This window comes from Diospyros lotus, chromosome 3 (assembly GCF_014633365.1).
Source record: "Diospyros lotus cultivar Yz01 chromosome 3, ASM1463336v1, whole genome shotgun sequence".
Classification (NCBI taxonomy): Eukaryota; Viridiplantae; Streptophyta; class Magnoliopsida; order Ericales; family Ebenaceae; genus Diospyros; species Diospyros lotus.
Window position 1 is genome coordinate 25,321,011 of NC_068340.1, and position 27,989 is coordinate 25,348,999.

The 27,989-nt window shown below is 41.1% G+C and overlaps 3 protein-coding genes across 3 annotated transcripts in view; 1 reads left to right on the plus strand and 2 right to left on the minus strand.

Annotated features, from left to right (window-relative positions):
- Positions 1 to 1,002: 1,002 nt before the first annotated feature.
- On the minus strand, positions 1,003 to 2,443 carry LOC127796895 (uncharacterized). The gene is given in 3 exon segments (XM_052329301.1): positions 1,003 to 1,079; positions 1,082 to 1,168; positions 2,425 to 2,443. Coding segments are annotated over 3 exon segments (183 nt in total).
- On the minus strand, positions 2,385 to 13,703 carry LOC127798108 (uncharacterized). Its single transcript, XM_052331427.1, has 2 exons — positions 13,381 to 13,703; positions 2,385 to 2,660 (listed from the first exon to the last, which is right to left on the minus strand). The coding sequence occupies exons 1-2, from the start codon at positions 13,688 to 13,690 to the stop codon at positions 2,503 to 2,505; spliced, it is 468 nt and encodes a 155-aa protein (XP_052187387.1). The 5' UTR covers positions 13,691 to 13,703; the 3' UTR covers positions 2,385 to 2,502.
- Positions 13,704 to 14,009: 306 nt separating this feature from the next.
- LOC127798105 (translocation protein SEC62) overlaps positions 14,010 to 27,989 on the plus strand; it is a 29,236-nt gene continuing 15,256 nt past the window's right edge. Inside the window, exons 1-2 of the mRNA XM_052331424.1 lie at positions 14,010 to 14,252; positions 22,082 to 22,396. Of these exons, the coding sequence (XP_052187384.1) occupies positions 14,121 to 14,252; positions 22,082 to 22,396 (447 nt within the window). The 5' untranslated portion in view covers positions 14,010 to 14,120. The remainder of the gene's footprint in view (positions 14,253 to 22,081; positions 22,397 to 27,989) is intronic.

The following is a 27,989-nucleotide window of genomic DNA, read 5'->3' on the forward strand; positions in this document are numbered from 1 at the left end:
TAGAAGTTTCTGAAAGGTAACTATCTCGGTTTGATATAGAAATTTATATAGAATATTTGAAAAAGACTTTTTTTCATAAGAAAGAAAAGACTTACTATATTTGGGATTTGATCCTACACCGCTACACAATATCTTAGTGGATTAACTCTATTACATAAGTTGATTCCTAACTTTTATCTCACATCATGACATAAGTAAGCAATTATTATTGCATTGGCCTAAAACCTCACTAATTGATCTTTATGGTGCTTCTTCTATCAATTGGATCCTTTATCCATAGAATAAAGTAACTAGGCATATCTATTTCTTCATATTTTGGCCTTTATGAAGTTTCTTTCTTTGCTACAATTGTAAAAATCGTTGTTTTAGAGGATGCATATGTAAAAAGCCTATTTTGTTTATAATATTTACCAGCAATTTTATCTTTATTTCTTTTTTTCTTTTTATAGTGTAGATAGTCGCACGTAATGACAGATCATGGCCATATTATTAAAAGCTTGTGGTAAGAATGGATTTCGTTTTAGTGCTCGAAAATAATATTCCAAAGCTATCGTATGTTTTCCGTTACATGTGTGGATAAGGCCTATGTTATAGAGTATATAACTTCGATCATAGGGATCAATTTCTAGTCGCATAGCTTCATAATAATTCTATAAAGCTTCCGCATAATTTCCTTCGAATTGAGCTGACATCCGTTACAATCGTCATTCGAGTCAAAGAATCTCCGTTCCAAAATCGTACGCGAGATTTTCATCTCATACGACTCCTCTCTTATGTGCATAATGAGAATAATACATGGAATAAAAACAGATGAGAATATTCGCATTATTAACTGTGCAGGGCTAATGTTTTTACAAGAAAATTTTAGCCAACCTTACTGCAAGAGACATTTTCTTAACATCAAATGTGTTGGTATTAGGTAGAAATAATAACTTCAACAATTTATTTGTTCTCAACGCCTCCTAATTTATAAGAATTAGTCACTTCAACAGCATTCAATGGTTATACGGGGTATCCAAAATACGAACGAGATGGATGTTTGTTGTCCCAACCTCCTGAGCCTAATAAGGAAATGGATAATTTATAACAAAATTTTAATGTTATTGATTTCTCGGTGTAGTGCTTCTTCCCTTATGCCTTCTATTGGTACTAATGGAGTAGGATTGACCTGTAATAGAGAATCTCTAGGTGTGACATTTCACTTAATACTATAATTGACAATTGAAGTATAGCATTTGAGGCTGCATTAATTGAGGATACACGACAAAAAGAATTGTTTTCTTTCCAAACTTCACTTTCAACGAGCGTAGATTTATTTCAAAAATTTTCTTTTTATATTGAGTCATGTGTTAGTCTCATAAGACTAAAGCAATAAAAAAAGAATCAAATTGCACCATCTCTGTAATAGGTAAATGGCTATTTTTCTCCTTAAGTTGTTGGAATTATTTGTGATAAGATATTGGTTACAATTGAGAAGGTTTTATCAATAAAATCTCTATTTATCCGCGATCTAAGCATAGGTAGCAATCTATTCTATAATTCTTCTCACTACTTTTCATGGAAAAATGATCCCACAAAGAAAAGAATTGTACAATACGAAATAACATAAAAAAAGATTCATTAAAAAAAAAAAAAGAAGATATGGGCTTTCTACTCAAATTGTTATTTTTTTTGACAAGAATCGATAAAAAATATTTGAACCCCATTCAATTTCATACAAATGGAGTAATATATCTATAAAGGCAACTAATTCGATTTCATTGAAGTTCGAGATTAGAATAACTCAAAAAGTGTGTTTTGATTATGATTCAAAGAAGAAAAAAGATTGAAAATTATTCTATAATAAAAAAAGAATAACCGTATATTTTGTGTTGTGTGCATACCAAATATACACTATACAATCAAATATAAAAATTCTTAGAATGATTTATAAATTTGTAATAAATCTATGGGGGAAGGGGTTTGTTTGTTTGGAAAAGAATTTGAGAATTTTTATGGTATGTTGGAATCATAGTCTAAATAAAATTATGATCTAAAAAATCTAGATCCATCAATCAGTCAAGTTGATCTAATTCATTGATTTAATCCAGTATAAATATCAGAAAAAGAAGGGAACATCGTCTTTGCAAATACGAATAGATTTTTTTTAACAGTTTTTCACAAGAAAAATGTTTATCTTTTATCCCCCAACCCCCAGAAAGACCCTTCTTTGATGAAAACCTTCTTTATAGTTAGAATTGAACTTTTGCCAAGGGTGTTTTTTCAGCATTCATGCCGCTTAAACTCTCATCAACCCTAGCAGTTTCAACCTCTCGGCACTAATCTTGTCCTGTTCTTTGGCATGGCAAGAAGCTGCAGAACTTATTTTTAACTTTCCACCAACAAATGAAACGAAAGCTTGAATTTATAACTTTTAGTACAAACTCGTGACTTCTGGCACCATGACAATGGTGGTGGAAGCACAGTTTCTCCAGGATTTCTTACAGGTATAGCTGAATCAGGTTATGAGCCATCAATGGATGGCTTTATAACTGTAATAAATAGCAGATTGTAGAAGATGGTAAAGATAAGGAGAGCAAAAGCTGAGTATGCTAAAAATGATACTGAGAACTCTGGTGTTTCTTCTCTCATTTGAACTGGTGGTTGATCGAGATCCGAAGCTGCATTCATTTATAAATGAAATCATTAGATCATATGTAATTCAACACCTGGGCCACTGAACAAATAAGCCTATATGTGCATGTTTAGCAGAAATTCAAATTGATTGAGGGGTGGGCTTTCAAGGAGCATCTTGAATTAAAAGGTAAAAAACCGAAAACTAAATGTAGAAATTTATTGAATATGGACAAATCCAGACTTATGGAGACATGTTTTGATGCCTTAAACAAGCCTATTTGTGTCTTTCTTTTCCTTTTCCTTGTTTCAAGCAGGACATTGAAAAGTTTTGTGTGTTGAGAGATGATTTTTTATATGGTTCATCAATTTTGTAGACGGTGTGTTTCCTTCAGCTTATAGTCAGCAACCCGTAACATCCTAGTCGTAAATTACTTGATCTTTGAATACAGTTGTTGAACACTTCTGCATTATTCAACCCGAATTCTAGATGTGTCAAAGAGTTATTGTGTGAGCCTCTGCATACCAACACAACTGAAAGGCTTGGAATTATGCACAAAACACCGATTGGCATGACAAGAACGATATGTTTTCCATGATCAGCAGTAGTAGTATACTAGGTACTGCATAAAAATATCTTCTATCATACCCAAATACAATTTCAGGTCAAGTTCCAGTGACCTTTTATAGGGAACCTTATGCTACGTTAGCTGGCTGTTGAGCCTTATGTAATAGGCTGTTAGGCCTTGATTAAATAAGCCACACGTAATGGCAAAGCTGGAGGAATGTTCCAGCATGTCAGGCAAGTGGGATGGGATAACTGTTTTTGGCGCCCAATCCCGGCCACAGATTAGTATAAATACAACTGATCTACGCCTACCCCCACATGATGAATGAATTGGAAATCAATTTCCCCCTCTTTTCTCTTCCATCTCATTTTTGAATTCTCTCTCACTCATCCCCCTCGTCTTATCCCCTCTAATTCCCAATTTCCCTTTCTCAATTCCTCTTGGACATTGAGAATCCTCAATTGTCATATCTTTGATATGACAAATTGGTATCAGAGCACGATTCTGGTTGACGGTTTCCGATGCTCCTATTGCGATGGCCGACAGCACACATATGAAGCAGATGGAGATACAGTTGCAACAAGCGACTGCTACGGTGATGGAGATGCAAAATCAGGTAGGATCAATGGAAGAGGCTATAGGAGCTGTGATTGATAAGAAGTTGGAGGATGTTTCAGTTCAGTTGTGGAGAGATGCGCAACCAGATTTGGGAGGAAATGCAAGAGCACAACAACATGGTTTGTGATCAGATGCAACAATTCGCACTAATCTTCTCAAACTAGGCCTCGGTAAGGTTATCCCTTGACTTTCCCCCTCGTGAGAGAATGGATCCAATACTTTTGGGTATTGGTACAAGCCAGAGGGCAGATGGATCCTCTGAATTGGGAGTTGATCTGGTGTTGATGGGTGAAAATGTGGTGGGGAGAAGGCCAGAAGCTCTAGTGAATTCTGGCCATTCGAATTTTCCAGTGCCTAAATTAGAATTGCCGGTGTTTGATGAGATGAAGCCGAGGTGATGGATCAGGAGGTGCAAGAAGCTGTTCAATAGTCATCAAGTGGTTGATGACTAGAGAGTTACTCTGATTCCAGCATACCTAAATGATGTAGGTGATGTCTGGTTTCAAGGCTGGTTAGGGGTGAGAGATAGCTACAGTTGGGAGGAGTTTGCTAGGGGTTTGTGTGAAAGATTTGGTGAACGGAGGACTGTAGATATTGTGGAGGAGTTTAACAAACTGAAGCAAATTGGGACTGTACATGAATATCAGCTCAAATTTGAAGAGTTGAAGTCACTCATGCTTAATAGGAATCCCTACATGATGGAGGAGTACTTTGAATCAAGTTTCATCAGCGAGTTGAGTGATGACCTCAAATCCATGGTGAAAATGATGAGACCTAGATCGATGCAAGAGGCAACAAGAATGCATTGTTACAAGAGTTGACTGTTGAAACCTTAATGAAGAAGCAATGGGGTCAGAACAGAGGGATTAATCCAGGAATGGTACTATTTGGATGAAGAATGCAGAGCAAGAAGAACTTTAGGGGAGGAACAGGGGTGAGGTATGTGGCAAATACACCCCTTAATTCGAGTTTACCATAGAGGGATAAGCTCATTGAGTAGAGGAGGGCTGCTGGTTTGTGTTTTAGATGTGGGGATAGATATACCCCAAGGCACTAGTGCAAGAAACAGTTGCTCCTACTAGAAGGAGAAGAGGAGGAAGAAGAGGATGGGATGGCAGTGATAGAAGAAAAGGAAGAAGGAAAAGGGGCCATTTCCTTGAACGCAATCAAAGGAACGACTAGTAGCAAGATTATTAAAGTGGAAGGAAAGGTGCAAGATAGCACCCTCATGGTCTTAATAGACAGTGGGAGTACCCACAATTTCATTGATGAAAGAATAGCCAAGGGAATGAAGTGGCATTTGGCCAACACACAACCCCTGTTTGTAACAATAGCTAATGGAAGTAAAGTCATCAGCAAATCCACATGTTTGGGATTCTGCTGGGAAATGCAATGAGAAGATTACCAGGCTGACCTAAGATTACTTAAGTTGGGGGGATGCCATATTGTTTTCGAGGTTGATTGGATGAGGGGAGTGAGTCCAATCAGTTTTGACTTCAACAAGATGGAGGTGACCCTAGAGAAGGATAGTGTTGCAGGGGAACATGGAAGTGGGAGAGTGCAAACTGATCAAGGGGAAGAAATTGCAACAACTATTCAAGAAGAAGGTATCCCAAGTAGCACAACTGTTTTCAATTGAAGCTACTGAGCAGCTGGAGATAGGGAATGAAGGAAACTCTAAATCGGCAGGTCAATCATCCATAGCTACTTGGCAACTACATGAATTGACCCTCCTTGATGTGCTATTAGTTGAATACCAAGATCTTTTTGCAGAAGCTAAATCACTTCCTCCCAAAAGATCATTGGACCACACCATACCCCTTCTACCTAATGTTGAGCCAGTGAACATTATGTCCTATAGATACCCCCTTAAACTTAAATCTGAGATTGAAAAACTTGTTAAAGAGATGTTGAACCAGTCGATGATCAAACCTAGCCACAACCCATTTGCTTCACCCGTCCTGTTTGTTAAGAAAAAATATGGTACATGGCACTTTTGATTGATTATAGACAACTCAATGCCATTACCATTAAAGATAAATTCCCTATCCCAATCATTAAGGATCTATTGGATGAATCCAAACACGCCTCTGTATTTTCTAAACTGGACCTAAGATCTGGATACCATCAAATTAGAATGGATCCAAATGACATACCTAAAGGAACTTTCAAGACACACTATGGCCATTTTAAATTCACTGTCATGCCTTTCGACCTAACCAACGCACCAACCGCATTCCAAGCCCTAAACCAAATTTCCGAACCATACCTCAGAAAATTTGCCCTGGGTTTCTTTGATGATATCCTAGTCTATAGCCCCTCCTTTGATCAACACCTAGACCACCTTAGGGCTATATTTGAGATCTTGAGATTCAACAAATTGTATATCAAGCGGTCAAAGTGTGCTTTTGCACAAAAGAAGGTTGAATACCTAAGGCATATAATTTCAGGGGTTGGAGTGGGCACAAATCCCAAGAAAATTGAGGCTGTTGTGGCATGGCCTAAACCTACAAGCATCAGGACATTAAGAGGGTTCCTAGGGCTCACCAGGTATTACCGAAGATTTGCAAAAAATTATGGGATGGTCAACAAGCCATTGATTGAAATGTTGAAGAAAGATGGTTTTAAATGGAACCCCAAGGCCGAGGAGGCTTTTGAGCAGTTGAAGAGAGCACTAAGTGAAGTACTAGTGCTTGGATTGCCTGATTGCAACAAGCCATTTGTGCTAGAAGTCGATGCTAGCAACCATGGTAGAGAGGCAGTCCTTTCACAAGATGGCAGGCCCCTAGCCTTATATAGCAGAGGTTACACATCCAATTGCAGAAGAAGGGTGTCACAGCCCTAGGGTTGTGATAGGAATTTGGAAGGATTTAGGGAAGAGAAAGTAGAAAGGGAAGGAGATTTAGAACTGAAACAAAGAGAAATGGGGAGGAAAGAGAAGAAGAACCGAGAGAGAGAGAATTAAGAGAGAGAATAGAGTTTGAAATTTCAATTTATCAATTCAAGCATATCCAATAAACTCCTAACAACAGCCTTATATAGGCATCATTGACTTCTAACAGCCTAACCACTTGCTAACAATATATCCTAACAGTTATTATAAACCTATTACAAGATTACCCCCCTTTTATTATATTCCTATTACAACATTGATCCTCCTATACTCCTAGGTACATGACAATTCCCTCCGCCTTAAAATGTTTCTTGTCCCCAAGAAATTTATTATCCTTGAGTTGCTCTTTCTTCATCCAATTCCAACCTTTTCTATTTGCTTCATTCGTCTTTCCTTCTTTCTCCTCTTAGGCCTCTTCTTCTTTGTTCTTAAGTTTGCAAGATCCATCCCAAACATAATTTGGCTTAGAGCCGCAATAGAAGCAACCTGATTGGCCTCAATGATTTCAAGTTCAAATTTGTGAGTGCTTGATGAAATAGGAGACCCAAGCTGCAGAAGGTGCTTGTCCCTAAGCAAGTTCCTCACCTGGAAGAAATTTGAAAGGGGCAGAGGAAAGGTGGATTCAATCTTGAATGGATCATTAGCTGAGTTAATTTCTACTTGAAGATGTGAATGTTGCTCAATAATCGGCTTCCTTTCAACATGACCACTCAAAATTGTAACTTCCGGCTGCTCCAATACCAAGAAATCCAGACCCTTAATGTCCTCATATGGAGGTTTTCCAACAAACAAACCATCTGCCCCTGTCGGTAATTTAGCGACATCTTCTTTCTGTTTCTCAGAATATTCCCGAAGCTCACTCTCAACATTTTTATTCTCCACTTCAGCAACACCTTCTTCTTTTTGCTCACCAGAATATTTCAGAAGCTTGCTCGCCACAACTTTCTTCTCCAATAATCTTCTGTTACAAAAATTCAATCCAGGCTTGTTATTATCCGAAACCATAGGCAATGGAAAAGTATCATTAGAAGCTCCACCATCAATTCCATTTCTGATAAAATTCTGATTTGGAACACCATCCGATCCTTCCATCCCTGCTCTAATCACCAGAGGTAACGGATTGGCTTTAGCTTCCTCGATCAGTTCCTCAAATGCTGCCTTATTAATCTGTTCATCACAGATTCTCTTTGGATAATGCCATTCACCACCAATATCATCACTAATGTTGCATTCCTCCTTGATAATTCTGCTGGAACCGGTACACTTCTTCCACTCCACATTGGAGATAGGTACTGAATCCGCTTCTCGACTTCTTGCTTTCTCCTTCGGCTGCTCCATTTTAAGATAGTCTTCTTTGTTAAAACTGCCATGATAATCCTCAAAGTATTCGGCGGGAAACCTGTAATGATACTCCTTAGATAGTATCATTGCAAACTCTTGCAACTTTTCACGTATCATTTGGCCGAATTCTTTGCTTGATTCATGTACCACACTTCTTGTTCCTTTGTCCAATTGGCTGATCCCCATCTCCAACTTCTTTTCCCATGCATAAGGCTTCTGGCCAAACTTCCCCTGATGTCTATCTCCAGCTGAACATGCAACATCCTTCTGCTGCAAGTTAGGCTCCCATGGTCTCATGCAAGCTTTGTTCGTCATGGCAGAAATTTCACGACTGCAGCAGCTGAAGTCTGCTGGTTCCGTCGCTGCTGTGAGGCAGTCTTTGATCCCACCAATTTGGCCACGTCACCTTTAATTATCAGCCGACACACACCTCCTCTTGCGTTGGAATCAATTCTGAGATTTACTCAGAAATTTCCTTGTTGCTTCTCTGTCTCCAATGCCTAACTCTCTGGAATTGTTGGAATTGCACCCGAAGAATAAACCGAAGGCTAAGGAATTACTCTCAGAGTCAGCTGAAACACGTTTCCGATTGGCCTCGGAGATTCGCTCGCTCCTTTTCACCTTCAAATTCAAACGAGAGGTTATCAGAAATTCGGTATCACCAAAGCCACCTGGCTTGTTTCGCCACCACGATCGCTGGACTTTGCAACTTCTTGTGATACAATTGGCTCAGCTCAACCCCTTACAAATCGCACGCTCTGTGATACCTTCCGATTCAGAATCACCTTGGCTGTTCGTTTCCTTTGATCAATTGTGATGCAACCAACGGAATTCTCTGGAATTGAGAATCGATAGTTGCAGTAATCTATGAATTGGCTCCCAAATCTGTCGAAATTGCTTCGCTCATCCACTTCGAACAAACTTACTGTAATTCGCGGCTGAGCGTCAACCTTTTGCTCGCTTCACCCAATCACTTCTCTGAAACGCCTCTGGACCAGCAACTCGCTGATGTTCAATAGTGGCGTAGGAACTTGCTTCTCATTGTCAACTTCCTAATTTGCGTCAATTTTCGAAGTATGCTTCACCTTCACACATCTTCAAATCTAGGCTGAGATTAGCAATGTTTCTAGCCACGAAACTACCGTTGCACCACTCGAATTCGCCTCCAATTTCAACTCAGTATTGCTGCGGACCTCTCCTAGCCTGCATCGTCTTCACTTCCGAACCGAAGTGGCTTTGCTCGGTTTTGCTTTTCAATTCCGAGTTTGCTCTACTCGGCGACGCCTTCCAAATCCAAGTTCAATTCTGACTTCAGTTGGTGCTTCTTCCCCGAGGAGCGTTGCCTCCAATATTCAAGTCGCAGTGGATTACGGAACCTTTTCCGCCTGCTGTTCCCGACTTGCAACAGTCGCGACCCTCCCAATCACCGTCCGACCATCGGCTCGTTTATAGACTTCACCTGAATTGCTTCATATAATCGCCAAGGAAAACGCCTGGTTCAAGCAGAAAAACTATTCGCTCACCTCCGATCACCAACTGCGAATGCTCCTATGTTCGCGTCGCCTCCGTCGAAATCGCTGTTCACTCAACCGCCTGACCTAATCACCTTCAAATTTCGAACTGAAATTATAGCCAACGAATCGATCAAAATTCTCCTATTGAAATCGCCTGGGTTGCTTGCCTACTAATTCTGATTAGCTGAAATTGCTCCAAGAGTTCTTGGAAGCACCGACGGAACGGCCTAGCCAAGTCGGTTTCACACGCCTTCACAATCTGGACCATAATCCAGATTCTCAGCCGAGAATTCCTCCGATGGAATCACTGAGGCTGATTTAACCCGCAAAATTTGAACACATACTGCTAGAATTCACAATTTGAATGGCCGGTTCTCTTCAAATCGAATCAAATCACAGCCAAGGATTGATTGCTCTGATACCAATTGTCACAGCCCTAGGGTTTGGCTAGGGTTGTGATAGGAATTTGGAAGGATTTAGGGAAGAGAAAGCAGAAAGGGAAGGAGATTTAGAACTGAAACAAAGAGAAATGGGGAGGAAAGAGAAGAAAAACTGAGAGAGAGAGAATTAAGAGAGAGAATAGAGTTTGAAATTTCAATTCACCAATTCAAGCATATCCAATAAACTCCTAACAGCATCCTTATATAGGCATAATTGACTTCTAACAGTCTAACCACTTGCTAACAATATATCCTAACAGTTATTATAAACCTATTACAAGATTACCCCCCTTTTATTATATTCCTATTACAACATTGACCCTCCTATACTCCTAGGTACATGACAAAGGGCATGCCCAAACTCATGGGATTGAATTATATAATCCAATTTAGGAAGGGGAAAGAAAATATAGCAGCAAACGCTTTGTCTCGCTGCTAAGAAGAAGAAATAAATGCAGCTATTTCAGTAGTGATACTAGATTGGCTCCAAGTGGTTACAGACAACTATCAACAAGGAGAGCAGACCAGAGGGTTGTTGGAACAGCTGAGTTTGGATGCCAATAGCAGATCGGATTATTCATTTAACAATGGAGTGATAAGGTACAAAGGCAGGCTGGTAATTAGAGAGAGCGAGGAGTTGAAGGGTAGGATCCTACAAGCATTACATGAATCTCCTATTGGGGTCATTTGGGCATTTAGAATACCTACTGTAAGGTACAACAGGTATTCTTTTGCCCTCAGTTAAAAAAATATGTATGGGACTATGTGTTGAAGTGTGATGTATGTAGGAGATGCAAACATGAAACAGTGGCTCATCCGGGCCTTCTACAACCCCTGGCACTACCAGACCAAGCATGGACCAATATTACCATGGATTTTATAGAGGGGCTCCCACGATCAGAAGGGAAGGATTGTATTATGGTGGTGGTGGATAGATTCTCTAATTCAACCACTTCATGGGCCTATCCCACTCGTTCACAGCACAAGAAGTGATGAGAATGTTTATGGATAGTGTGGTGAAGATGTATGGAATTCCCCAATCTATAGAATCAGATAGGGATAACATATTTACCAGCCTATTTTGGAAAGAATTGATGAGATTGCTAGGCACTAAGCTGTTGATGTCTATTGCCTATCACCCTGAGACCGATGACCAATCAAAAAGGGTGAATCAATGCCTCATATTTACTTAAGGTGTTTCAGTTTTCTACAATCGAGGGGATGACATAAATGGCTGGCAATAGCTTAATGGTGGTACAATTCGAGCTTCCATAGCTCGATCAGGATGACCCCATTTGAGGCTCTCTATGGCTATAAGCCAAGGCTTCTAACAACAATTGGGGGATAGTCTACAATGGCTACAGTGGGAACTTATTTGCAACAAAGATAAGAGACTATTAGGTTGGTTAAGGCAGAGTTGGCCCGGGTTCAAAATAGGATGAAGCAATTGGTTGACAAAAAAAGGAGTGAGAGGGAGTTCTCAGTCGGAGAGGATGTTTACTTGAAGCTTGGCCAGCAACATTTTAGGGCCCTGACCCATCAACCCATCTCCAAACTAAGCCTTAAGTACTATGGGCCATTCACCATAGTGGAGAAGATAGGGATAGTGGCTTACCGACTGCAACTGCCAAAGGAGACACAATTCACCTTGTGTTCCACGTCACACTCCTCAAGAAGGCCATCGAAGCACAGAGATCCACTCCCTCCTATAGCAAGAGAAGAAAGGGAAGAGACAATTCCTACTGCTATCCTAGATAAAAGAGTGATTCACAGGAATGGAGTTCCTCTCACCCAAGTACTAGTTGAATAGTCATCCCTCCATGAGGATAACAACTCATGGGAGTATTTGTTAGATCTCCTCCAGCAATTTCCCAACTCAGACACCTTGTTACACATTTCTTGAGGACAAAAAATGTCTTAAGGGGAGGGGATTGTTATGTTAGCAAGCTATTGAGCCATATATAATAGGCTGTTAGGCCTTGATTAAATGAGTCACGCATATTGGCATGGCTGGAGGAGTGTTCCAGCATGTCACATGGCAAGCTGTAAGGCAAGTGGGATGGGATAATCGTTTTTGGTGCCCAATCTAGGCCATAGATCAGTATAAATACAACATATCTATGCCTACCCCCACATGATGAATCAATTGGAAATCAATTTCCCTCTCTTTTCTCTTCCCTCTCATTTCTGAATTCTCCTTCACTCTTCCCCTTTGTCTCTTCCCCCCTAATTCCCAATTTCCCTTTCTCAATTCCTCTTTGACATTGAGAATCCTCAATTGTCAGATCAAAGATCTGACACCTTAAACCAACCATAAGCTTAGACTAACTTTAGTTTTCATCTATACATCTGATTAATTAATCTTAATTAGCTAGAGAAACCTCATGCTGACAAAATATTTTATGGCTATGTGTAGTGAGGCAGTTATTCATTCATTATTCCATCATTTTGGTTGGTTACAAAATAACTGACAAGGACAATCACTCGTGACTGACTGCTTTGAGAAAAGCAAAAGGAAGACAAGTAGTGAGGTATGATCTGGTATTCCTTACTCTTCTTTCACAAACTTTATGATATACCTTGTACTAACTTAGGCATGCATTAGAGTGTTCCTCTGAGACAACCCCAGGATTACCGTTTTGTTTTGTTGTATTTTGAGAATTCTACATTGTGGAAGAACAATTACATCAACCTCAACCAATTAGAGATTCCTGCCTACTTGGACATTACATCGACCCCAATAAACTGCATCAACAAAACCATTAAACATATCTTCCACCTCTTAAAACCTAAATCTAAAGCATCTGCCCTCAACTGCAGACAAATTTATATTTACCTTCATAATGGAGGATAAAACCTTACAAAGGATACGGCCATCGATGGAAACGTGTGAAGGACTTGAATTCATGTAGCCAAAATCTCAGGTAACGAGACAAGCTTTGTGATTTTTGTTGATTGTGCTCCATCATTAACCAAGACGAGGAGATTCTGCTATAAACCCAAAAGTAGAGAAATACTAACGAGGTAGTAGCATTAATGTTCTATTGCTGTATAGTAAATAGAATTTACACTGTCATATGAGACCACAAACAGCATAATCCAATTATTCCGACTCTTCGAGGAATCAGAGCTTCCCTATAGAAAAATTCAAATCCTCAGCGAGATTCTACCTAGATATTAAAGGCAATAGTCCACTTAATTTTAAAGAAGAACAGAATAAAAATTCCCCCAATCTTCAACACAGTGCACCAGATATTCTTTGAATTGAAAATTCAGCAACAATATTGTGCCCTAAATCTTAGTTAAATTCCAACTTGCTTCAGCCATCAACGCATAAACACGTCGAAACTTATATGGAGAGAGAGAGAGAGAGAGAGAGAGAGAGAGATTACCCTTTCTCTTTGGAGGATTGACTTGCTTTTGCGAGAGGGATTGAAGCTGCTGGTCGAGCTTTGCGAGGGCTTGTCGGGCCTTATCCGGGTCGACCTCGAACTCCGACTCTCTCTCCACCGCACGGCGAGAATGGGAGTCGGTACCCCGCCTCTTCCTGAGATCATCAGCGTTGCCGCCGCCGCCGATCATCAGCCCAAAGCGACGGGTCGAGATTGGAGTTGCTCTGTGCTTGCTGAGAGGAGACGCATGAGGAGCCGAAGATGGGTGGGGCTGAAGAGAGAGAAGCCGCTGATGGAGAAGCAGCAGCATTTCATAAATACAATCCGCTGCAACCACTCTACCCGATTCTTATACCCGATATTCTTATGTCATACAGTGTCGACATTATTATTATTATTATTAATTTGCTTTTAAATAAAAATTGAATTATTATTTTTTAAATAATAATTATGCTTTTAAAACATATTAATCTAATTAATATTAATTTGGATGGGCCATGGGCAGGAGTAACATAATTTAATACACTCATGGGCTGGCTTGGGCTGGCCCATTATGTATACGGGCCGGATTCGGATCGGAGCGGCCGATCAGGTCTCCTATTTACTGCGGATTTCGGCATTGGTTATGATTTACGTTAGGGCACGGCCTTTGCATTGGAGTTACCCAAGTTACCTCTCTGCAAAAATCAAAATCGAAAGTTGGAATTCGTCGAGAGAAGGGAGGACGGAGACGGAGAGATATGAAGAAATCGGGAGCGGAGAAGAAGAGAGCGCGGCGATCGACGGGAGGCGCGTTACAGAATGGCGGCGGCGGCGGCGGAGGAGGTGGAGGCAACAACAGAGATCCCAACACCGACAACACTCCTCCTAAGGTTTGCCAGGGCTCGCAATCTCATCTTTTCCAGTTCCTCTCATTTTCGTTATACTCGTTTTTCGGATTTTCTATTGCTTTCTCCTCGTCTTTTTCACGAGATCTGCATTTCGTTCTCATTCTTCGGATTTGTTTGTTTATACGGTTTCTGGTTTTTCTAGGTTTCATATTTTTGTGCACTCTGTGCCCTCTAACTATTGCAATCGTACTTGAAGAATTTATATAGACGCACGCACATGTGTGTACCCGAACGAAGGTACTGATATTTGACCGCAAATGATCATCCCGAAGCATGAAAAACCTAAATTGCATATTTTAGATGAGAATGGCAGAACAAGACTTGAAAATGTGCCTTGTTCTTTTAAACCTTCTAACTTTAGTGTTGTGCATGTCAATTCCATCATTTATTGGATTTGAAAAACTTTTAAGCTTGTTTATTTTTGTTTTCGTTTTCTACAAAATTAGTTCAGTCAAAAGTTGTCTCATCAGGATGTTACCCGCCTGTTTTATTGATTCACCTCGATACCTTCTAAATCAAGGTGTTGCATGGTCTGATGAGTGATGATGTGTTTCTATGCCGAAGGGGACCCAGAAAGAAGAGGGAGTTGTGTTCTGAGTAAGGATGTCATACTCAACTTATGTATTAGCTATACCTTCGTGCATCAGTAGATGGAAATTTGATAGAAATGTTGCAGACATTTTGGTCGCTGAAAATGTGCACTTATAAACAGGTTGTTTTCATGTTTACTCTTTCCAAACCATAAAAATACTAGTGAATTAGAATGTGAATGGAAGATTTCTTTGAGGGCAGTTTTGTTATTGAAATATTGACAGAGTTTAACATTTAGGGTAACACAAAATCAGTGTTTTCCCTCTGATATGGTATAGATTTATAATCCATCAACTTTGTTTGATTTGTTGCTTTGGATTAATTCCAATTCCTTTTTCTTTGTCACGGAAGGGGACCTAGGGCAGATACAACTTGTAGCCACGAATCTTGGTTTATTTTTTGCTTACTTTTGTCGTTCCCAATTGCTGTAATTCTGTTAATTTCCTTGCTGTAATTGCATTAGTTATATTAGCTGGAAGATTCCCCACGTGGGGGGAATTAGAATAGGACAAGAAGCGGTTATAACCGCATGGAGGAGGGATCTGTTGTAGCAGTCCCCCACCGTTGAGTGCTATATATTCCCAGCTGGTTGGAGTGTGAGGCATCAATGAGAATATCAAAACTACTTCTCCTCTCTCACTCTTAACTCTCCCCCTCTCATTCTACATTCCCGTTCTCTCCCTCCCTTGCTTTGTTCCGTTTTGTGCTAGTCGAACCCCACTCCTAATTCAATCCGAGCTAGGAGTTGTGGTCCTCACGAGTGTGCCGTGACAATTTGGTATCAAAGCCACCCTTCCTTGGACAACCGAGAAGGAAGTTGGTAATGGCAGAAGGTACTTGTACGAAGAACCTGGAATCACAACTACAATAGACCAGCTCGGCCACGACCGATTGTCAAAATCGGATCGACCAGCTGGAGTTAGGAGCTACTCGTAGCCATGAGGCTATCATGGCATTGGACAGACGAGTGGAGTACTTAGGGCACATTATATCTAGGGGGGTTAGTACGGATCCAAAGAAGGTGGAGGCAATGGTGTCTTGGTCGAGACCTCAGTTCGTGAAAGCTTTGAGGGGATTCCTCGGCCTAATTGGGTATTACCGGCAGTTTGTTAGAAATTATGGGATTATCAGCAAACCACTAACCGAGCTGCTTAAAAAGGGAAATTTCGGCTAGGGACCCGAGGCGGAGAAGGCTTTTGAGGAGCTAAAGAAGGCTATGAGCAGAGTGCCGATATTGGGGCTACCTGATTTTAGCAAGCCCTTTGTCTTGGAGACTGACTCGTGTGGAACGGGTGTGGGGGCAGTCCTGGTGCAGGGAGGGAGGCCCTTGGCATTCTTGAGCCAAGCTTTGAGCCCGCAACATGTGGGGTAGAGTATATATGAGAAGGAGTTCATTGCGGTGCTAATGGCTGTTGACAAATGGAGGCACTACTTGGAAGCGGGGAGGTTCACGATTAAAACGGATTATGAGAATTTGAAGTTTTTACTACATCAAAAACTACAAACGCAGTTGCAAAGGAAGGGCATGGCCAAGTTGATGGGATTGGATTACTTGATACAATACCGGAAAGAGAAAGAAAATGTGGTTGCTGATGCATTATCAAGGTGTCATGAGGAGGGGAGTGTGGCAGCTATAACTACTGTTATCTCAGAATGGTGTCAACAGGTGATTGAGAGCTATGAAGGGGATACATCAGTGAAGGAGTTGTTGGAAAAGTTGGCCATAGGATCAGAGGGAGTTGAAGGTTATACGCTGGTGGATGGAATGTTAAGGTATCAGGGCAGGATCGTCATTGGAAATAAAGAAGATCTCAAGAAGAAAATCCTGCAGTCATTACATGAATCTCCTTTGGGAGGGCACTCGGGCATCCAAAATACTTACCTCCGGGTGAAACAACTCTTCCATTGGCCTGGGTTAAGAGCTGAGGTAAGAAGGTTTGTGTTGGGTTGTGACATTTGTAGGAGGTGTAAGGCTGAGAATGTGGCCTATCCGGGGCTGCTTCAGCCATTGCCGGTGCCCGAGCAAGCTTGGTCTAGCATCTCTATGGATTTCGTTGAAGGCCTGCCTAGGTCTGAGGGAAAAGATAGTATCATGGTGGTGGTTGATCGATTCACAAAATTTGCTCATTTTATAGGATTGGCCCACCCTTATACAGCCCAAGAAGTGGCCAGAATTTTCATGGATCAGGTGGCAGCCTTGCATGGGGTTCCTACCACCATTATCTCCGACTGAGACAAGGTTTTTACAAGCGCCCTATGGAAAGAGCTTATGAAGGCATTGGGTGTTAAGCTGAACATGTCTTCCGCTTATCATCCCCAGATGGATGGCAACACAGAACGGGTCAACCAAGGGTTGAAGAATTATTTGAGGTGCATCTGCATCTTGCAGCCCAAGAGTTGGCACATGTGGCTATCTTTAGCCCAATGGTGGTACAATTCTAGCCAACACTCTTCCCTAGAGGTGTCTCCCTTCGAGGCTCTCTTTGGTTATAAGCCTCCCTTACTACCAGTTTCGGGAGAACATTCCACCGCGGCCTCAGTGGAAGAGTATTTGCAACAGAGAAGGGAGGTATTGCGGCAGCTCAAACAAGAACTGGCTACGGCTCGGAACAGAATGAAGCAAGCTGCAGATAAGAAGAGAAGTGATAGGGAATTTGAGGTCGGGGAAAAAGTCTACTTGAGGTTAAGGAGGCACCACCTAAAGGCTATCACCAAAAGGTGGGTCTCAAAGCTTGCTCCTAGATATTTTGGGCCTTTCCCATATTGGAAAGGATAGGAAAGGTGGCCTACCGACTGTAACTTCCAGAGGGAACCCGAATCCACCTTTTTTTCCATGTCTCCCAGTTAAAGGCAGCAGTGGGGACTGAGCAAGTGAATTCTGCGATGCTTACTCTCTCTGAGGGAGAGGATAGCTGGGAAGAACTGGAAGTTATTTTGGATAGGTGAGTAATTCACAATCACAGGGTTCCGCTCATTCAAGTATTGGTGAAATGGTAGGGGGTGCAGCAGGAAGCGAGACTTGGGAATACCTGCTTAGCTTGCTCACACGGTTTCCAGAGTTGCCAGTCTCCTCAACATTTCTTGAGGACAAGAAAGCTCTAAGGAGGGGGGAATTGTCACAGAAGGGGACCTAGGGAGAATACAACTTGTAGCCACGAATCTTGGTTTAGTTTTTGCTTACTTTTGTCATTTCCAATTGCTGTAATTCTGTTAATTTCCTTGCTGTAATTGCATTAGTTATATTAGTTGGAAGATTCCCCACGTGGGGGGAATTAGAATAGGACAAGAAGCGGTTATAACTGCATGGAGGAGGGATCTGTTGTAGCAGTCCCCCACCGCTGAGTGCTATATATTCCCAGCTGGTTGGAGTGTGAGGCATCAATGAGAATATCAAAACTGCTTCTCCTCTCTCACTCTTAACTCTCTCCCTCTCATTCTGCATTCCCATTCTCTCCCTCCCTTGCTCTGTTCCGTTTTGTGCTAGTCGAACCCCACTCCTAATTCAATCCGAGCTAGGAGCTGTGGTCCTCACGGGTGTGCCGTGACAGTCTTCCTTAGAAATGTGGACCTAGCTTCGCTTATTTTGAAAGATGGTGGTGCTTGCTGTTGAATGGTCTAAACATGATTTTGTGGTCTGTGTTAGGGTTAGAAGCCCTGTATGTATTTGGCAGTATAGTGTATTTCGATATTGTAACATCCCAACATATCTTTATAATATTAAAGGCTTAAGGAAATAAATTTGGACTTGATTTTGAGAAATATTTAATTAACCAAGTGAGTGTGTCAAATATATAAATTTATGTGTACATGATGGTATATATATGTGCTCAATATATGTATAAATAAAATAATAAAGTATATATATAAATATAAAAAAAAACAAGAAGAAAGGGGAAGCATGAGCCACCCCCCCCCCCTCCCTCTGGGTGAGGTCCCTTTCCATAAAAGGGACTTTGGGGGGGGGGGGCAACATGCCAAGGCAGCCCCCTTACACCATTGAAGCCATCCCCATTGACTCCCTTCCTCTTCCTCTTGTCTCCCATGTGTATATGGATATAATTCACACGAAGGGAAGGCTTCAGAAACAAAAATTAAACAAAAATCCCTCATATTAATTGGCTTCTTTTTTGGGGGGAAATTTGGGGTCCTATAAATTGGGGGATGGTCTACCACTTGACGGAGTTGAAGCAAGTGTAAGAGGAGAGAAATAGAGAAGAATAGAGAAGGAAGGAAGGAATTGAAGCAAGTGTAAGAGAAGAATAAAGAGTTTAGGGAGGTAAAGCAAGTGTAAGAGAGGAGAGAAAATAGAGAAGAATAGAGAAGAAAGAGAGAAAAGTAGTGTAGGGAAGAAGAAGTTTGTCATCAAGGTGACCAATGATAGTTTGGGAAGCTAGGAAGAGTGAGCAAGACCTTCTCCAAAGAGACCCCAAGGTGAGTTTCCCCCACTCACTAACTCTTATTTTGTGGCTTTTTCATGTTGCATGAGAAATCGGTTTTGAAAATATATTGTGTTTAGCTTTTCATTTGCATCCATGTTCATATATGGCCATTCTATTTTACTCTGCGCCACTTAGGCCCAAGGTGATGTAGTTGGGGACCTTCCAAGAGGCACTTAGGGCGTTGACTGAGAAAGCTCTTGGAAAGATACCCACACGGTCAAAAGTGGCATCGCAGAGTAGAAACTTGCATTTTCTTTCATGCGTGCATAAATATTTTATTTTTTGGGGTTCTTTACTTTGAAGGTTCATATTCTAACTTAGGTTCATCCTCTGGAATTTCAAGCATTCCAAGTGAGGCAAGCGGCTTGAAGGGAAAGGAAGTCCTTGAAGTGTAGGTTTTGGAAGCTTCATTATTTTTGTGGCATGTCATGTTTGTAGATGCTATATGTGTTTTATGTGATGCACTAGAAGCACATATAAATTTTATTTTGGTGATATCAAGTGTATCAAGCATGCCAAACCGTTACACGAACTATTTCTATATTTAAAGCACATCATTTGTTTTGATGGAAACGGATGACTTGTATATTCATATATTGAGTTATAGTGATTTAAAAATTTATTTTGAAGGTTTTTAAAGATTTTTGGCCTAGATGTCTGGAAAAATCTTTCTTTTTCTTTTAAGCTTGGTATTTTGAAATGAATAAAAAATTTGGACTCCTTACTACGAGTTATGGAATTAAACTAGATTTGATTTGTGAAAGTGAGTGCATACATAGAGACCATAGTTTTGAAAGGCGTGAGGCGCAGCAAGACGCAAAAGGTCCCGGAGCCTGAGGCGCACAAGGCGAGGCGCGCCTTTGCGAAGCGAGACGCACCTTTTAGGAAAAAAACTCAAAATCTTGTAAAATCATAAACAACTATCAAATTATCAATAATAACACATTCATATCATTCATGATTCATTATCTTCAAATTCTATAAACTAACAACATCAAAGTTAATTCATTCATCATGCAAATTCTAAACTAGAAATATCATCAAAGTTCAAACTTAAAGTCTCAAACTTTACCAAGTACCAACTTCCACAAAATTCTCCTAATGATAGAAATAAACTATAAAGACTTAAAAGAGAGATCAGCAACCAGGTGCAGCAAAAGAAATCAGGCAAGAATGCAAGAAATAAACAAATAAAAAACAAGTAAAGAACTTACAAGATAGGAGAAGACTGTGGGCAGCCTTAGCAGCTTCAACTTGAAGAGCAGATGAGAAGAGAGGCAAGGAAGAAAGGAGAAGACCGTGGGCAGAGGAGAATAGAGGAAGAGGGCGCGACTGGAGAGGAAATTAACAAGCTAGGAGGTGGGCATGGCTGGATAGGAGAGGAAGAAAGGAGGCAGGCGCGGCTGGAGAGGAAGGGAAGAGGAAGATCAAGCCGAACTGGAGAGGAGAGGAAGAGAGGAGGGGGTCGCGACTGGAGAGGAGAGGAAGAAGAAGATCGGGCCGAGCTAGAGAGGAAGAGAGGAGGGAGTCGCGGCTGGAGAGGAGAGGAAGAAGAAGATCGGGCGAGCTGGAGAGGAGAGGAAGAGAGGAGGCAGGCGTGGCTGGGGCTAGAGAGGAAGAGGAAGAGGAAGATTGGGCGAGCTGGAGAGGAGAGGAAGAGAGGAGGCAGGCGCGGCTGGGGTTAGAGAGGAAGAGGAAGATCGGGCGAGCTGGAGAGGAGAGGAAGAGAGGAGGCAGGCGCGGCTGGGGTTAGAGAGGAAGAGGAAGATCGGGCGAGCTGGAGAGGAGAGGCAAGCGCAGTTGGATGCTAGAGTCGGGAGGAGTGAGGAGCAATTGGGCTGCAAGATTTAGTTAGAAGACCTAAGTTTCATGAGGCGCGCCTCACGCCCCAGCGCCTAGGCGCGCAAGGCGAGGGCCTCACCAAAACCGCCTCGCCTCGGCCCAAGCGAGGCGCCAAATTGGCGCCTCGCGCCTAGGCGCGCCTTTGATAACTATGATAGAGACCCTGTCTTTATAAACTAAATCGAACATGAGTTTAGCAGAATAATCTCTAGTGAATTTGGGAAAATAAATAATGAAAATGGAAGGTCAAGCGAATGAAGGTTTTGAAAGCAAGATGTAGATTGTAAGGGTTGGTGTGGGAAATGTTTGAAAAAAAAAAATTCCCAAATTATGACGTGGAAACACTCTCTAAAGAGAAGGGTGTTTCAGATACAGTTGAATTGTTATTTGGTCTAGTTGTAGGTTGCAGTTTCATTCTTAACTATGTGACAGTGGTTTGGAACTCATCTCCCCATTCTCCTCTACCTTTAAAGGAAACCTTTGGCAGGATGATTTGGAAAATGGCAAGGCCATAATGACTGAGACTATGGTGTGCCATAAGTGCACCATTTATGATTGAATGGTTCACTTGTATGTTACTAATATCTCTCCATTTTATGATTTAACAGATAGCAGAGGTGTCATTTTTTCCCTTGCATATTTAAAAAGAAATCTCTTAGAATGAAATTGTGACTTATAAGAAACCATGCCACATATTTTATAATCCTCATTTCAACACTGTTTGACTAAGTTCTCATTATAAATTATTGGCTGCAGTAGGTTCTTACCCTGTCCTTATGCTTGATACCGATCCATGTGCAGTTAATTTTCTGAACTGTTTTTTATAGGATAATATGCTTTTTGTGATTTGTCACCTTAGTTAATTGTCGATCATGGGTTTATCTAATACCAGTTATTATCTTGTTTTATCTTTTAAAAAGTTTTTACCATATGCTGCAGAGACAAGGTTCCAAGAAGGATTTATTTCAGTTGTTTGCTGAGAAGGTGAGAGATCATAAAGATCTGGAATCTAGGTGGGCAGTCTTACAAGAGACACGTGTTGAATATTTCAGAGGAAAGGATTTTGTTAGTTTCCTAAAAAATCATCCAGAGGTCAAAGAAATACTAGAATCAGATAGGAACCTAGAAGTAGAAGACATTGCCAATATTCTGCTCAGAACGAATCTTTTAGTGCGCTGTGATCGTGTTGTCAAAACTGTTCGGCCTGGGAAGAGAAAATTGTCTACATGGCCAGCACATTTGGAGATATTTCCTGTAAGTCCATTATTCTTCTAATGAAGTGTTTGAGAATCCATTTTTATTCACAATTTCTGTATATGACTTATTTGTTTCTTGGACGAGGGAGTTTACTTCTTTACACATATCTTTAATATCATTGCGTGTTCATGTTGCGTATGTTAAGCTGTACATTTTATCTTTCCATATTAGGTATTGATTCCAATTCTTTTATTCTTTGTTCTCTTTCTTTCATCGAATGCTCTCTACAATTGTTCCTTCTTATGGATCTTTCTTGTTACTGGACAACTAACCAATTTCCTAAAATGAAAAAGAGGATTCCAACAAAAAGTGCTTTGACTACAAAAATAAGATTTCTAGATCTTGCTTCTACTTAAATTGTAGGAAATATGATAATCCCCTTCATGAATTATTAGATAACACATGCTACTGTGGATTTGCGGAAGTACAGTCACATGACTTAAAGGAATTTGGTTTTGTTGGCTTATTTTTAGAAGGATCAAGAGTGGCATCTGGAATATTTCGTGTTATATTTACATGGGTTCTTCTTTTTTGTTTACATTAGTCTTCTAACACCTTGATTTAGGCTTCCATATTGAGGCTTCGTTTGGCAAAGCGGTTTGACCGTTTATAAGCTGTATATACAGCTGGTGAGGTGTTTGGGTGCACTTCACCAGCATTTAAGCTAGCTAGCTTAAACGCTATGGCCGTAGCGTTTTGCAAAAGTTATTGGGGAATAGCGTTTGCAAAAAACTGCTCATTTATAAGCTGGGTTGACCAAGTAATTTACTGTCTTACCCTCATTATTTTTACTAATTTTCAGCCATGCCCTTCTTCTTCAACCTTTGCCTCTCGCCTTCTTCTTCAACCTTTGCCTCTCGCCTTCTTCTTCTTCAACTCTTCCGGTCGCCACTGTCGACCATCGTCATCGCCCCCACCTGCTGCTTCCTAGCAACCGTCGCCCGCATCGGCAACATTGGCCGCTGCTCCCATCATGTCACTAGTTGTCTGTTGCCCCTATCGCGTCGCTGGCCGTCCTCTGCTCCAAATCGCATCGCTGTCCGCTACTCCCATCGCGTTGCCGCCCGTCCATCACCCTCATCTCTGTCACAACCCTAGGATTTAGCTAGGGTCTAGGAAGGAATTGGGAAGGATTCGGGAGGGAAATGGAGAAGAATTGGGGGGAGATATAGAGCAGAAATCAAGAGAAATGGAAGAGAATTAAGAAGAATGAGAGGGAGAAAGTAAGGAGGGAAAATATGAATTCACTATATTATTTCAGCATACATTTCTCTACATACTAGGGCCTATTTATAGGCTGTTCAACTAGAAGTAGAGTCTAGGAACAGCACCATGTGCACTACAACAGAACTAATAGCATTTCCTAACTAACAATGTAACCAATTACAGCTTTGCCCCTATAATACCCCAAGGGTTGTGACAATTCCCCCTCCTTGAAAGGCTTCTTGTCCCCAAGAAACTTATTACAACCGAGCCAGTATTACCTCATCCAATGCCTCTCTTCACCAATTGGTTTAGTCTTCATCTTTTCTTGTTATTCTCTAGTATTTCTCTTTGCTGTTGCTTTCTCTTTTCCTCTTTCTCAACAATAACAGTATTATGACCTGCTGCAACACCAATCTCAGCCATTGACTTCTTCCTTATTGCCATTAAAAATGGTTCTGAATGAGCTGCCGGTCCTGCAACCATATCTTTTCCAATCATAGAAATAATTGCAAACCTCTCTACGTGCAAAAATCTATACAATACTGCCAATTCTTCTGGCTGCAATGTCACATTTGTCTTGTCTTGTGTGCCCATACCAATGGCATTTGTATGAGATGTTCCAAGCAAGTTGCTCGGTACAATCCTCTCTTCTTCCACCTCCTCTTCTTTCTCTTCTTCTTCCTCTAGATCACCCCAACGTTTGGTCTTATTAACTGATTCTTCCTCATAGTTGGGCTGGTCTTGTCGCAGAACCCTAGAAACATCACCATCGAGTGGACTACCATATTCATCAGCAAGAGGTTTGCTCCAACCTCCTACTTGTTGATTGTTGAAGTATACCCTAGGCACACTTTTAGCAAGTATTTCCTCCTGTAGAACCTCAATCTCTTCCTCAACAACTGCCTTTTCTTTATTGTCGTTCAGAATTGCCTTATTCAGTTCAGGTTTTTCCTCATTCTTTGCAATTACTATTCCCATTGTCATGACCTTGTCATTCTCATACTCCGCCTCAGCTGAATGTACATCATCTTCCTTTTCCACTGCTACTTTATCAGCTTCCTGCACTACCTAATTAGCAGTCTTAGAAGCTCCATTAATAACATAGGTTTTGGTCTTTTCTCCAAACCAGTTACACAAGTCGATCACAAACTGTGGCCAACTCAATTCCACCCTACCATGGCTCCAATTCTTAAACCAAGCATCTGTAACATCATCTAAATAAATTGCAGCCATGTGCACTTTCTCCCTTTTAGCTACTCAATATTGGTAGAACACCCTTTCGCACCTCCTAATCCACCATTTAGGTCTATCTCTTTCAAACGCCGGAATTGCCATCTACGATGCTAGGGATGTGGAAGGGCTTCCTCCAACTCTTCTAACCACATCTCCCTCCTCTGCCTCCAACCTCTCCCCTGCTTCCATAGCATCATTAGGCCCTTGCCGAGATCTTGGCATCGTTAGAATTAGCGCCGATGAAGCCTTGGGAGTGAAATTTGTCGGAAGACTGGCATTAGGTTGTTGAACTAACCTGCTCAAGGCGACATGCAACTGCTAGCTGATTTGCTGGCTTAATCCAGCAATTTCCTCCCAAAGTCCGCTAAAGGCTCGATCCAAATGGGCCGCACACTCCGATCGATAGCAACTTGCCTCCACTTGGAGTTGCTTGACACCAATTACTAGATTGTCTTTCTTGGTTTCCAACCGTTTCATTCCCATCCCCTCTGCCATGGCCGATTACCAGGTTGCCCAATTAGATTCACCTCATCGAAGTGGCAGCTCCCGCAGCGCATCTAAATCTGAATCTCCACGCTTCAAATCTAAGTTTTCTCCCTAGATCGCATGAATAGCTTGGCCTTGCTTGCTGCCAAAACTCACCACACCAACCAACCACCTGTCTCTAATTTTCGATCGAAATGAATTGCTTGGTGATAGACCTAGCCCTCGCCTTCAATTAGGAACCTCGTATGATTGGGACAAGAGAGGTCGGAACTCACGGAGTTGCTCCTTTGTAGTCCTTTGAGGAATCGACTTGAGTAGCACCTCTCGAGTTACTTGCTGCAATCATTTCTTGTATTATCCATCCAATTCCGAGCCTCAACCACATGCAGGAAGTTTGCCGAAATCAAAGTGATTCAAGGATCACCTCTGTCTCACCCAATCACCGACCTCTACTTAGGATTCCCCTAAATTCTTGAATCGGCCACTGTCTCCGGAATTCCCGGAATTTGCTTCTCTTGATTTGCCTTCTAATTCCACTCGATATCCCGTTGGAATTCTTTCGGCATGCGTTGTCTTCACTCTCGGGCCGAAGTTGCTTTGCTCGACTTCGCTTTTCAAATCCGAACTTGCTTTGCTCAACTACGCCTTCCAATTCGCGTTCAATTTTGCCTTGCAACCGGTCGCTGGGTTGAATTGCCTAGCCCGCTCAATTTTGGTTCATCTCTTCTACCTTCGAGTCGACTTCTCCAAATTGACAACATGAGAATCGCCGCTAGTGGAAATCCGCTTCTAGACAATTTTCGATCTCAATGGCCGAAGGCTTTACTTCTCATCACGACTTCCTTCTCGTTGGATTTGGTACCTTCTTCTCTCACCCGATCACCGTCCAAGGCCTGGAGAACCACTAACATTGCTGCAATCTTCTTGGAGTCACTGTCGCCACCCAATCACCGACCAAAGCTCCATAACCACCAGAATTCGTTATCTCTGCCTTGGCTCAAAATCGCAGCACTCTGTTTTCAGATTACAGCTCTCAACTGAATCAAGTCAGAGATCACCTGGCCACAATTCGCCCTTCCACCTTGAGCAAGACTTATCGAAATTCGCGGCCAAATGTCCTCCTCTTGCCTCGCCTTCCAAAATCGACTGATAGTTGCTTGCTCGCTTGGTTACAATCGGCCCTTGGTTCCTTTGGAATCAGATCGGAAATGTTGGCTGATCTGATTTGTTGAAGTTCCTTGAGAGTTCGACTGTATCACTGGAAATTCACGGCTAAGGATTGATCGACCTTCTTTGCCTTTAGTTCCGAGCCAACACTCACCTCCTCGTGTGTCGGAATTAAATTCTGAGATTCAATCGGAAGTCGGAATTGCCTAGCCAAGTTGCTTTCAAATCCCAAACTAGAATTATAGACAATAGTCGATCGAAATTCACGAGCGGATCTATGTTTTGATCAATCCTTGTTTCCTTCCTACTTAGATCTGAAATGAGAACAAAATCGCTACTCGAACTCGCCTGAACTACTAGTTTCCGTAATCGCCTCTGCCTCCTCTTCGTGTCTAGATTGATTGAAATCACAACCAAGGAATGATGGTTCTGATACCAAATGTCACTAACCTAGGGTCTAGGAAGGATTCGGGAGGGAAACGGAGAAGAATTAAAGGGAGATATAGAGCATAAATCATGAGAATTAAGAAGAATGAGAGGGAGAAGGTAAGGAGGGAAAATATGAATTTACTATATACTAGGGCCTATTTTACTATATACATTTTTCTACGTACTAGGGCCTATTTATAGGCTGTTCAACTAGAAGTAGAGTCTAGGAACAGCACCATGTGCACTACAACAGAACTCATAGCATTTCCTAACCAACAATGTAACCAATTATAGCTTTGCCCCTATAATACCCCAATGGTTGTGACAATCTCCTCCGTCCGTGCTTCTCCTCCACGCTGCTACCATGGCCAAACTTTATATATATATATATATAACAAGAATATAAACATATATATATAACAATAATACATAATAATATATATTATTATTATATAACATATATAATACACATATAATAATATTGTATTAATATATTTTTAATAATTATATATAATTTATCAATATTTAATAATAAAATTTTACATTATTCAATAACATGTTTATTTTTGTCTTTGTAATAGGTTATAAGCTCTTTTAAACCAAACACATAATTATTAAGTGATAGCTTAAAAACGTGTTTATCCAAACACATTATCAGTTTAAACGCTATAAACAACTTAAACACTATCCAGTTTAAAAGCTCCAAAAATAAAAGCCTAGCGAAATTGACCTTGATATTCCCTAGCTTTTATTCTGAGATATGGGTAGACATCTTGTCATGTATTAAGGGGTCTATTGTAATCGGAGATAAAGGGGTGAAAACAGTATAAATTGAAAGCTAGCTATAAGGGTTGTACTTAGTTTCTGCATTGGCAGCTAGTACATTCCCATGCACATGTAGGCGGTTATAGCACATGGGAGGTTAAGAATCTAGCTATATATAGTGTTGAATTCTCTTTCACGAATATATAAAAATTCTGAGAATATTTTGATCTCTCTCTCTCTTCCTCATTTCTCTCCCTTATTTCTACATTCTCTCTTTCTTTCTTGATTTCTTTCATCATCTTGA

What these genes read in the sequence shown, in the direction of transcription:
- LOC127798108 (XM_052331427.1), bottom strand. Translation starts at nt 13,690, where the DNA reads ATGCTGCTGCTTCTCCATCAGCGGCTTCTCTCTCTTCAGCCCCACCCA. An exon ending in CAATCCTCCAAAGAGAAAGG is followed by an intron (nt 2,661 to 13,380) that starts GTAATCTCTCTC and finishes AAATGAATGCAG; the next exon opens with CTTCGGATCTCGATCAACCA.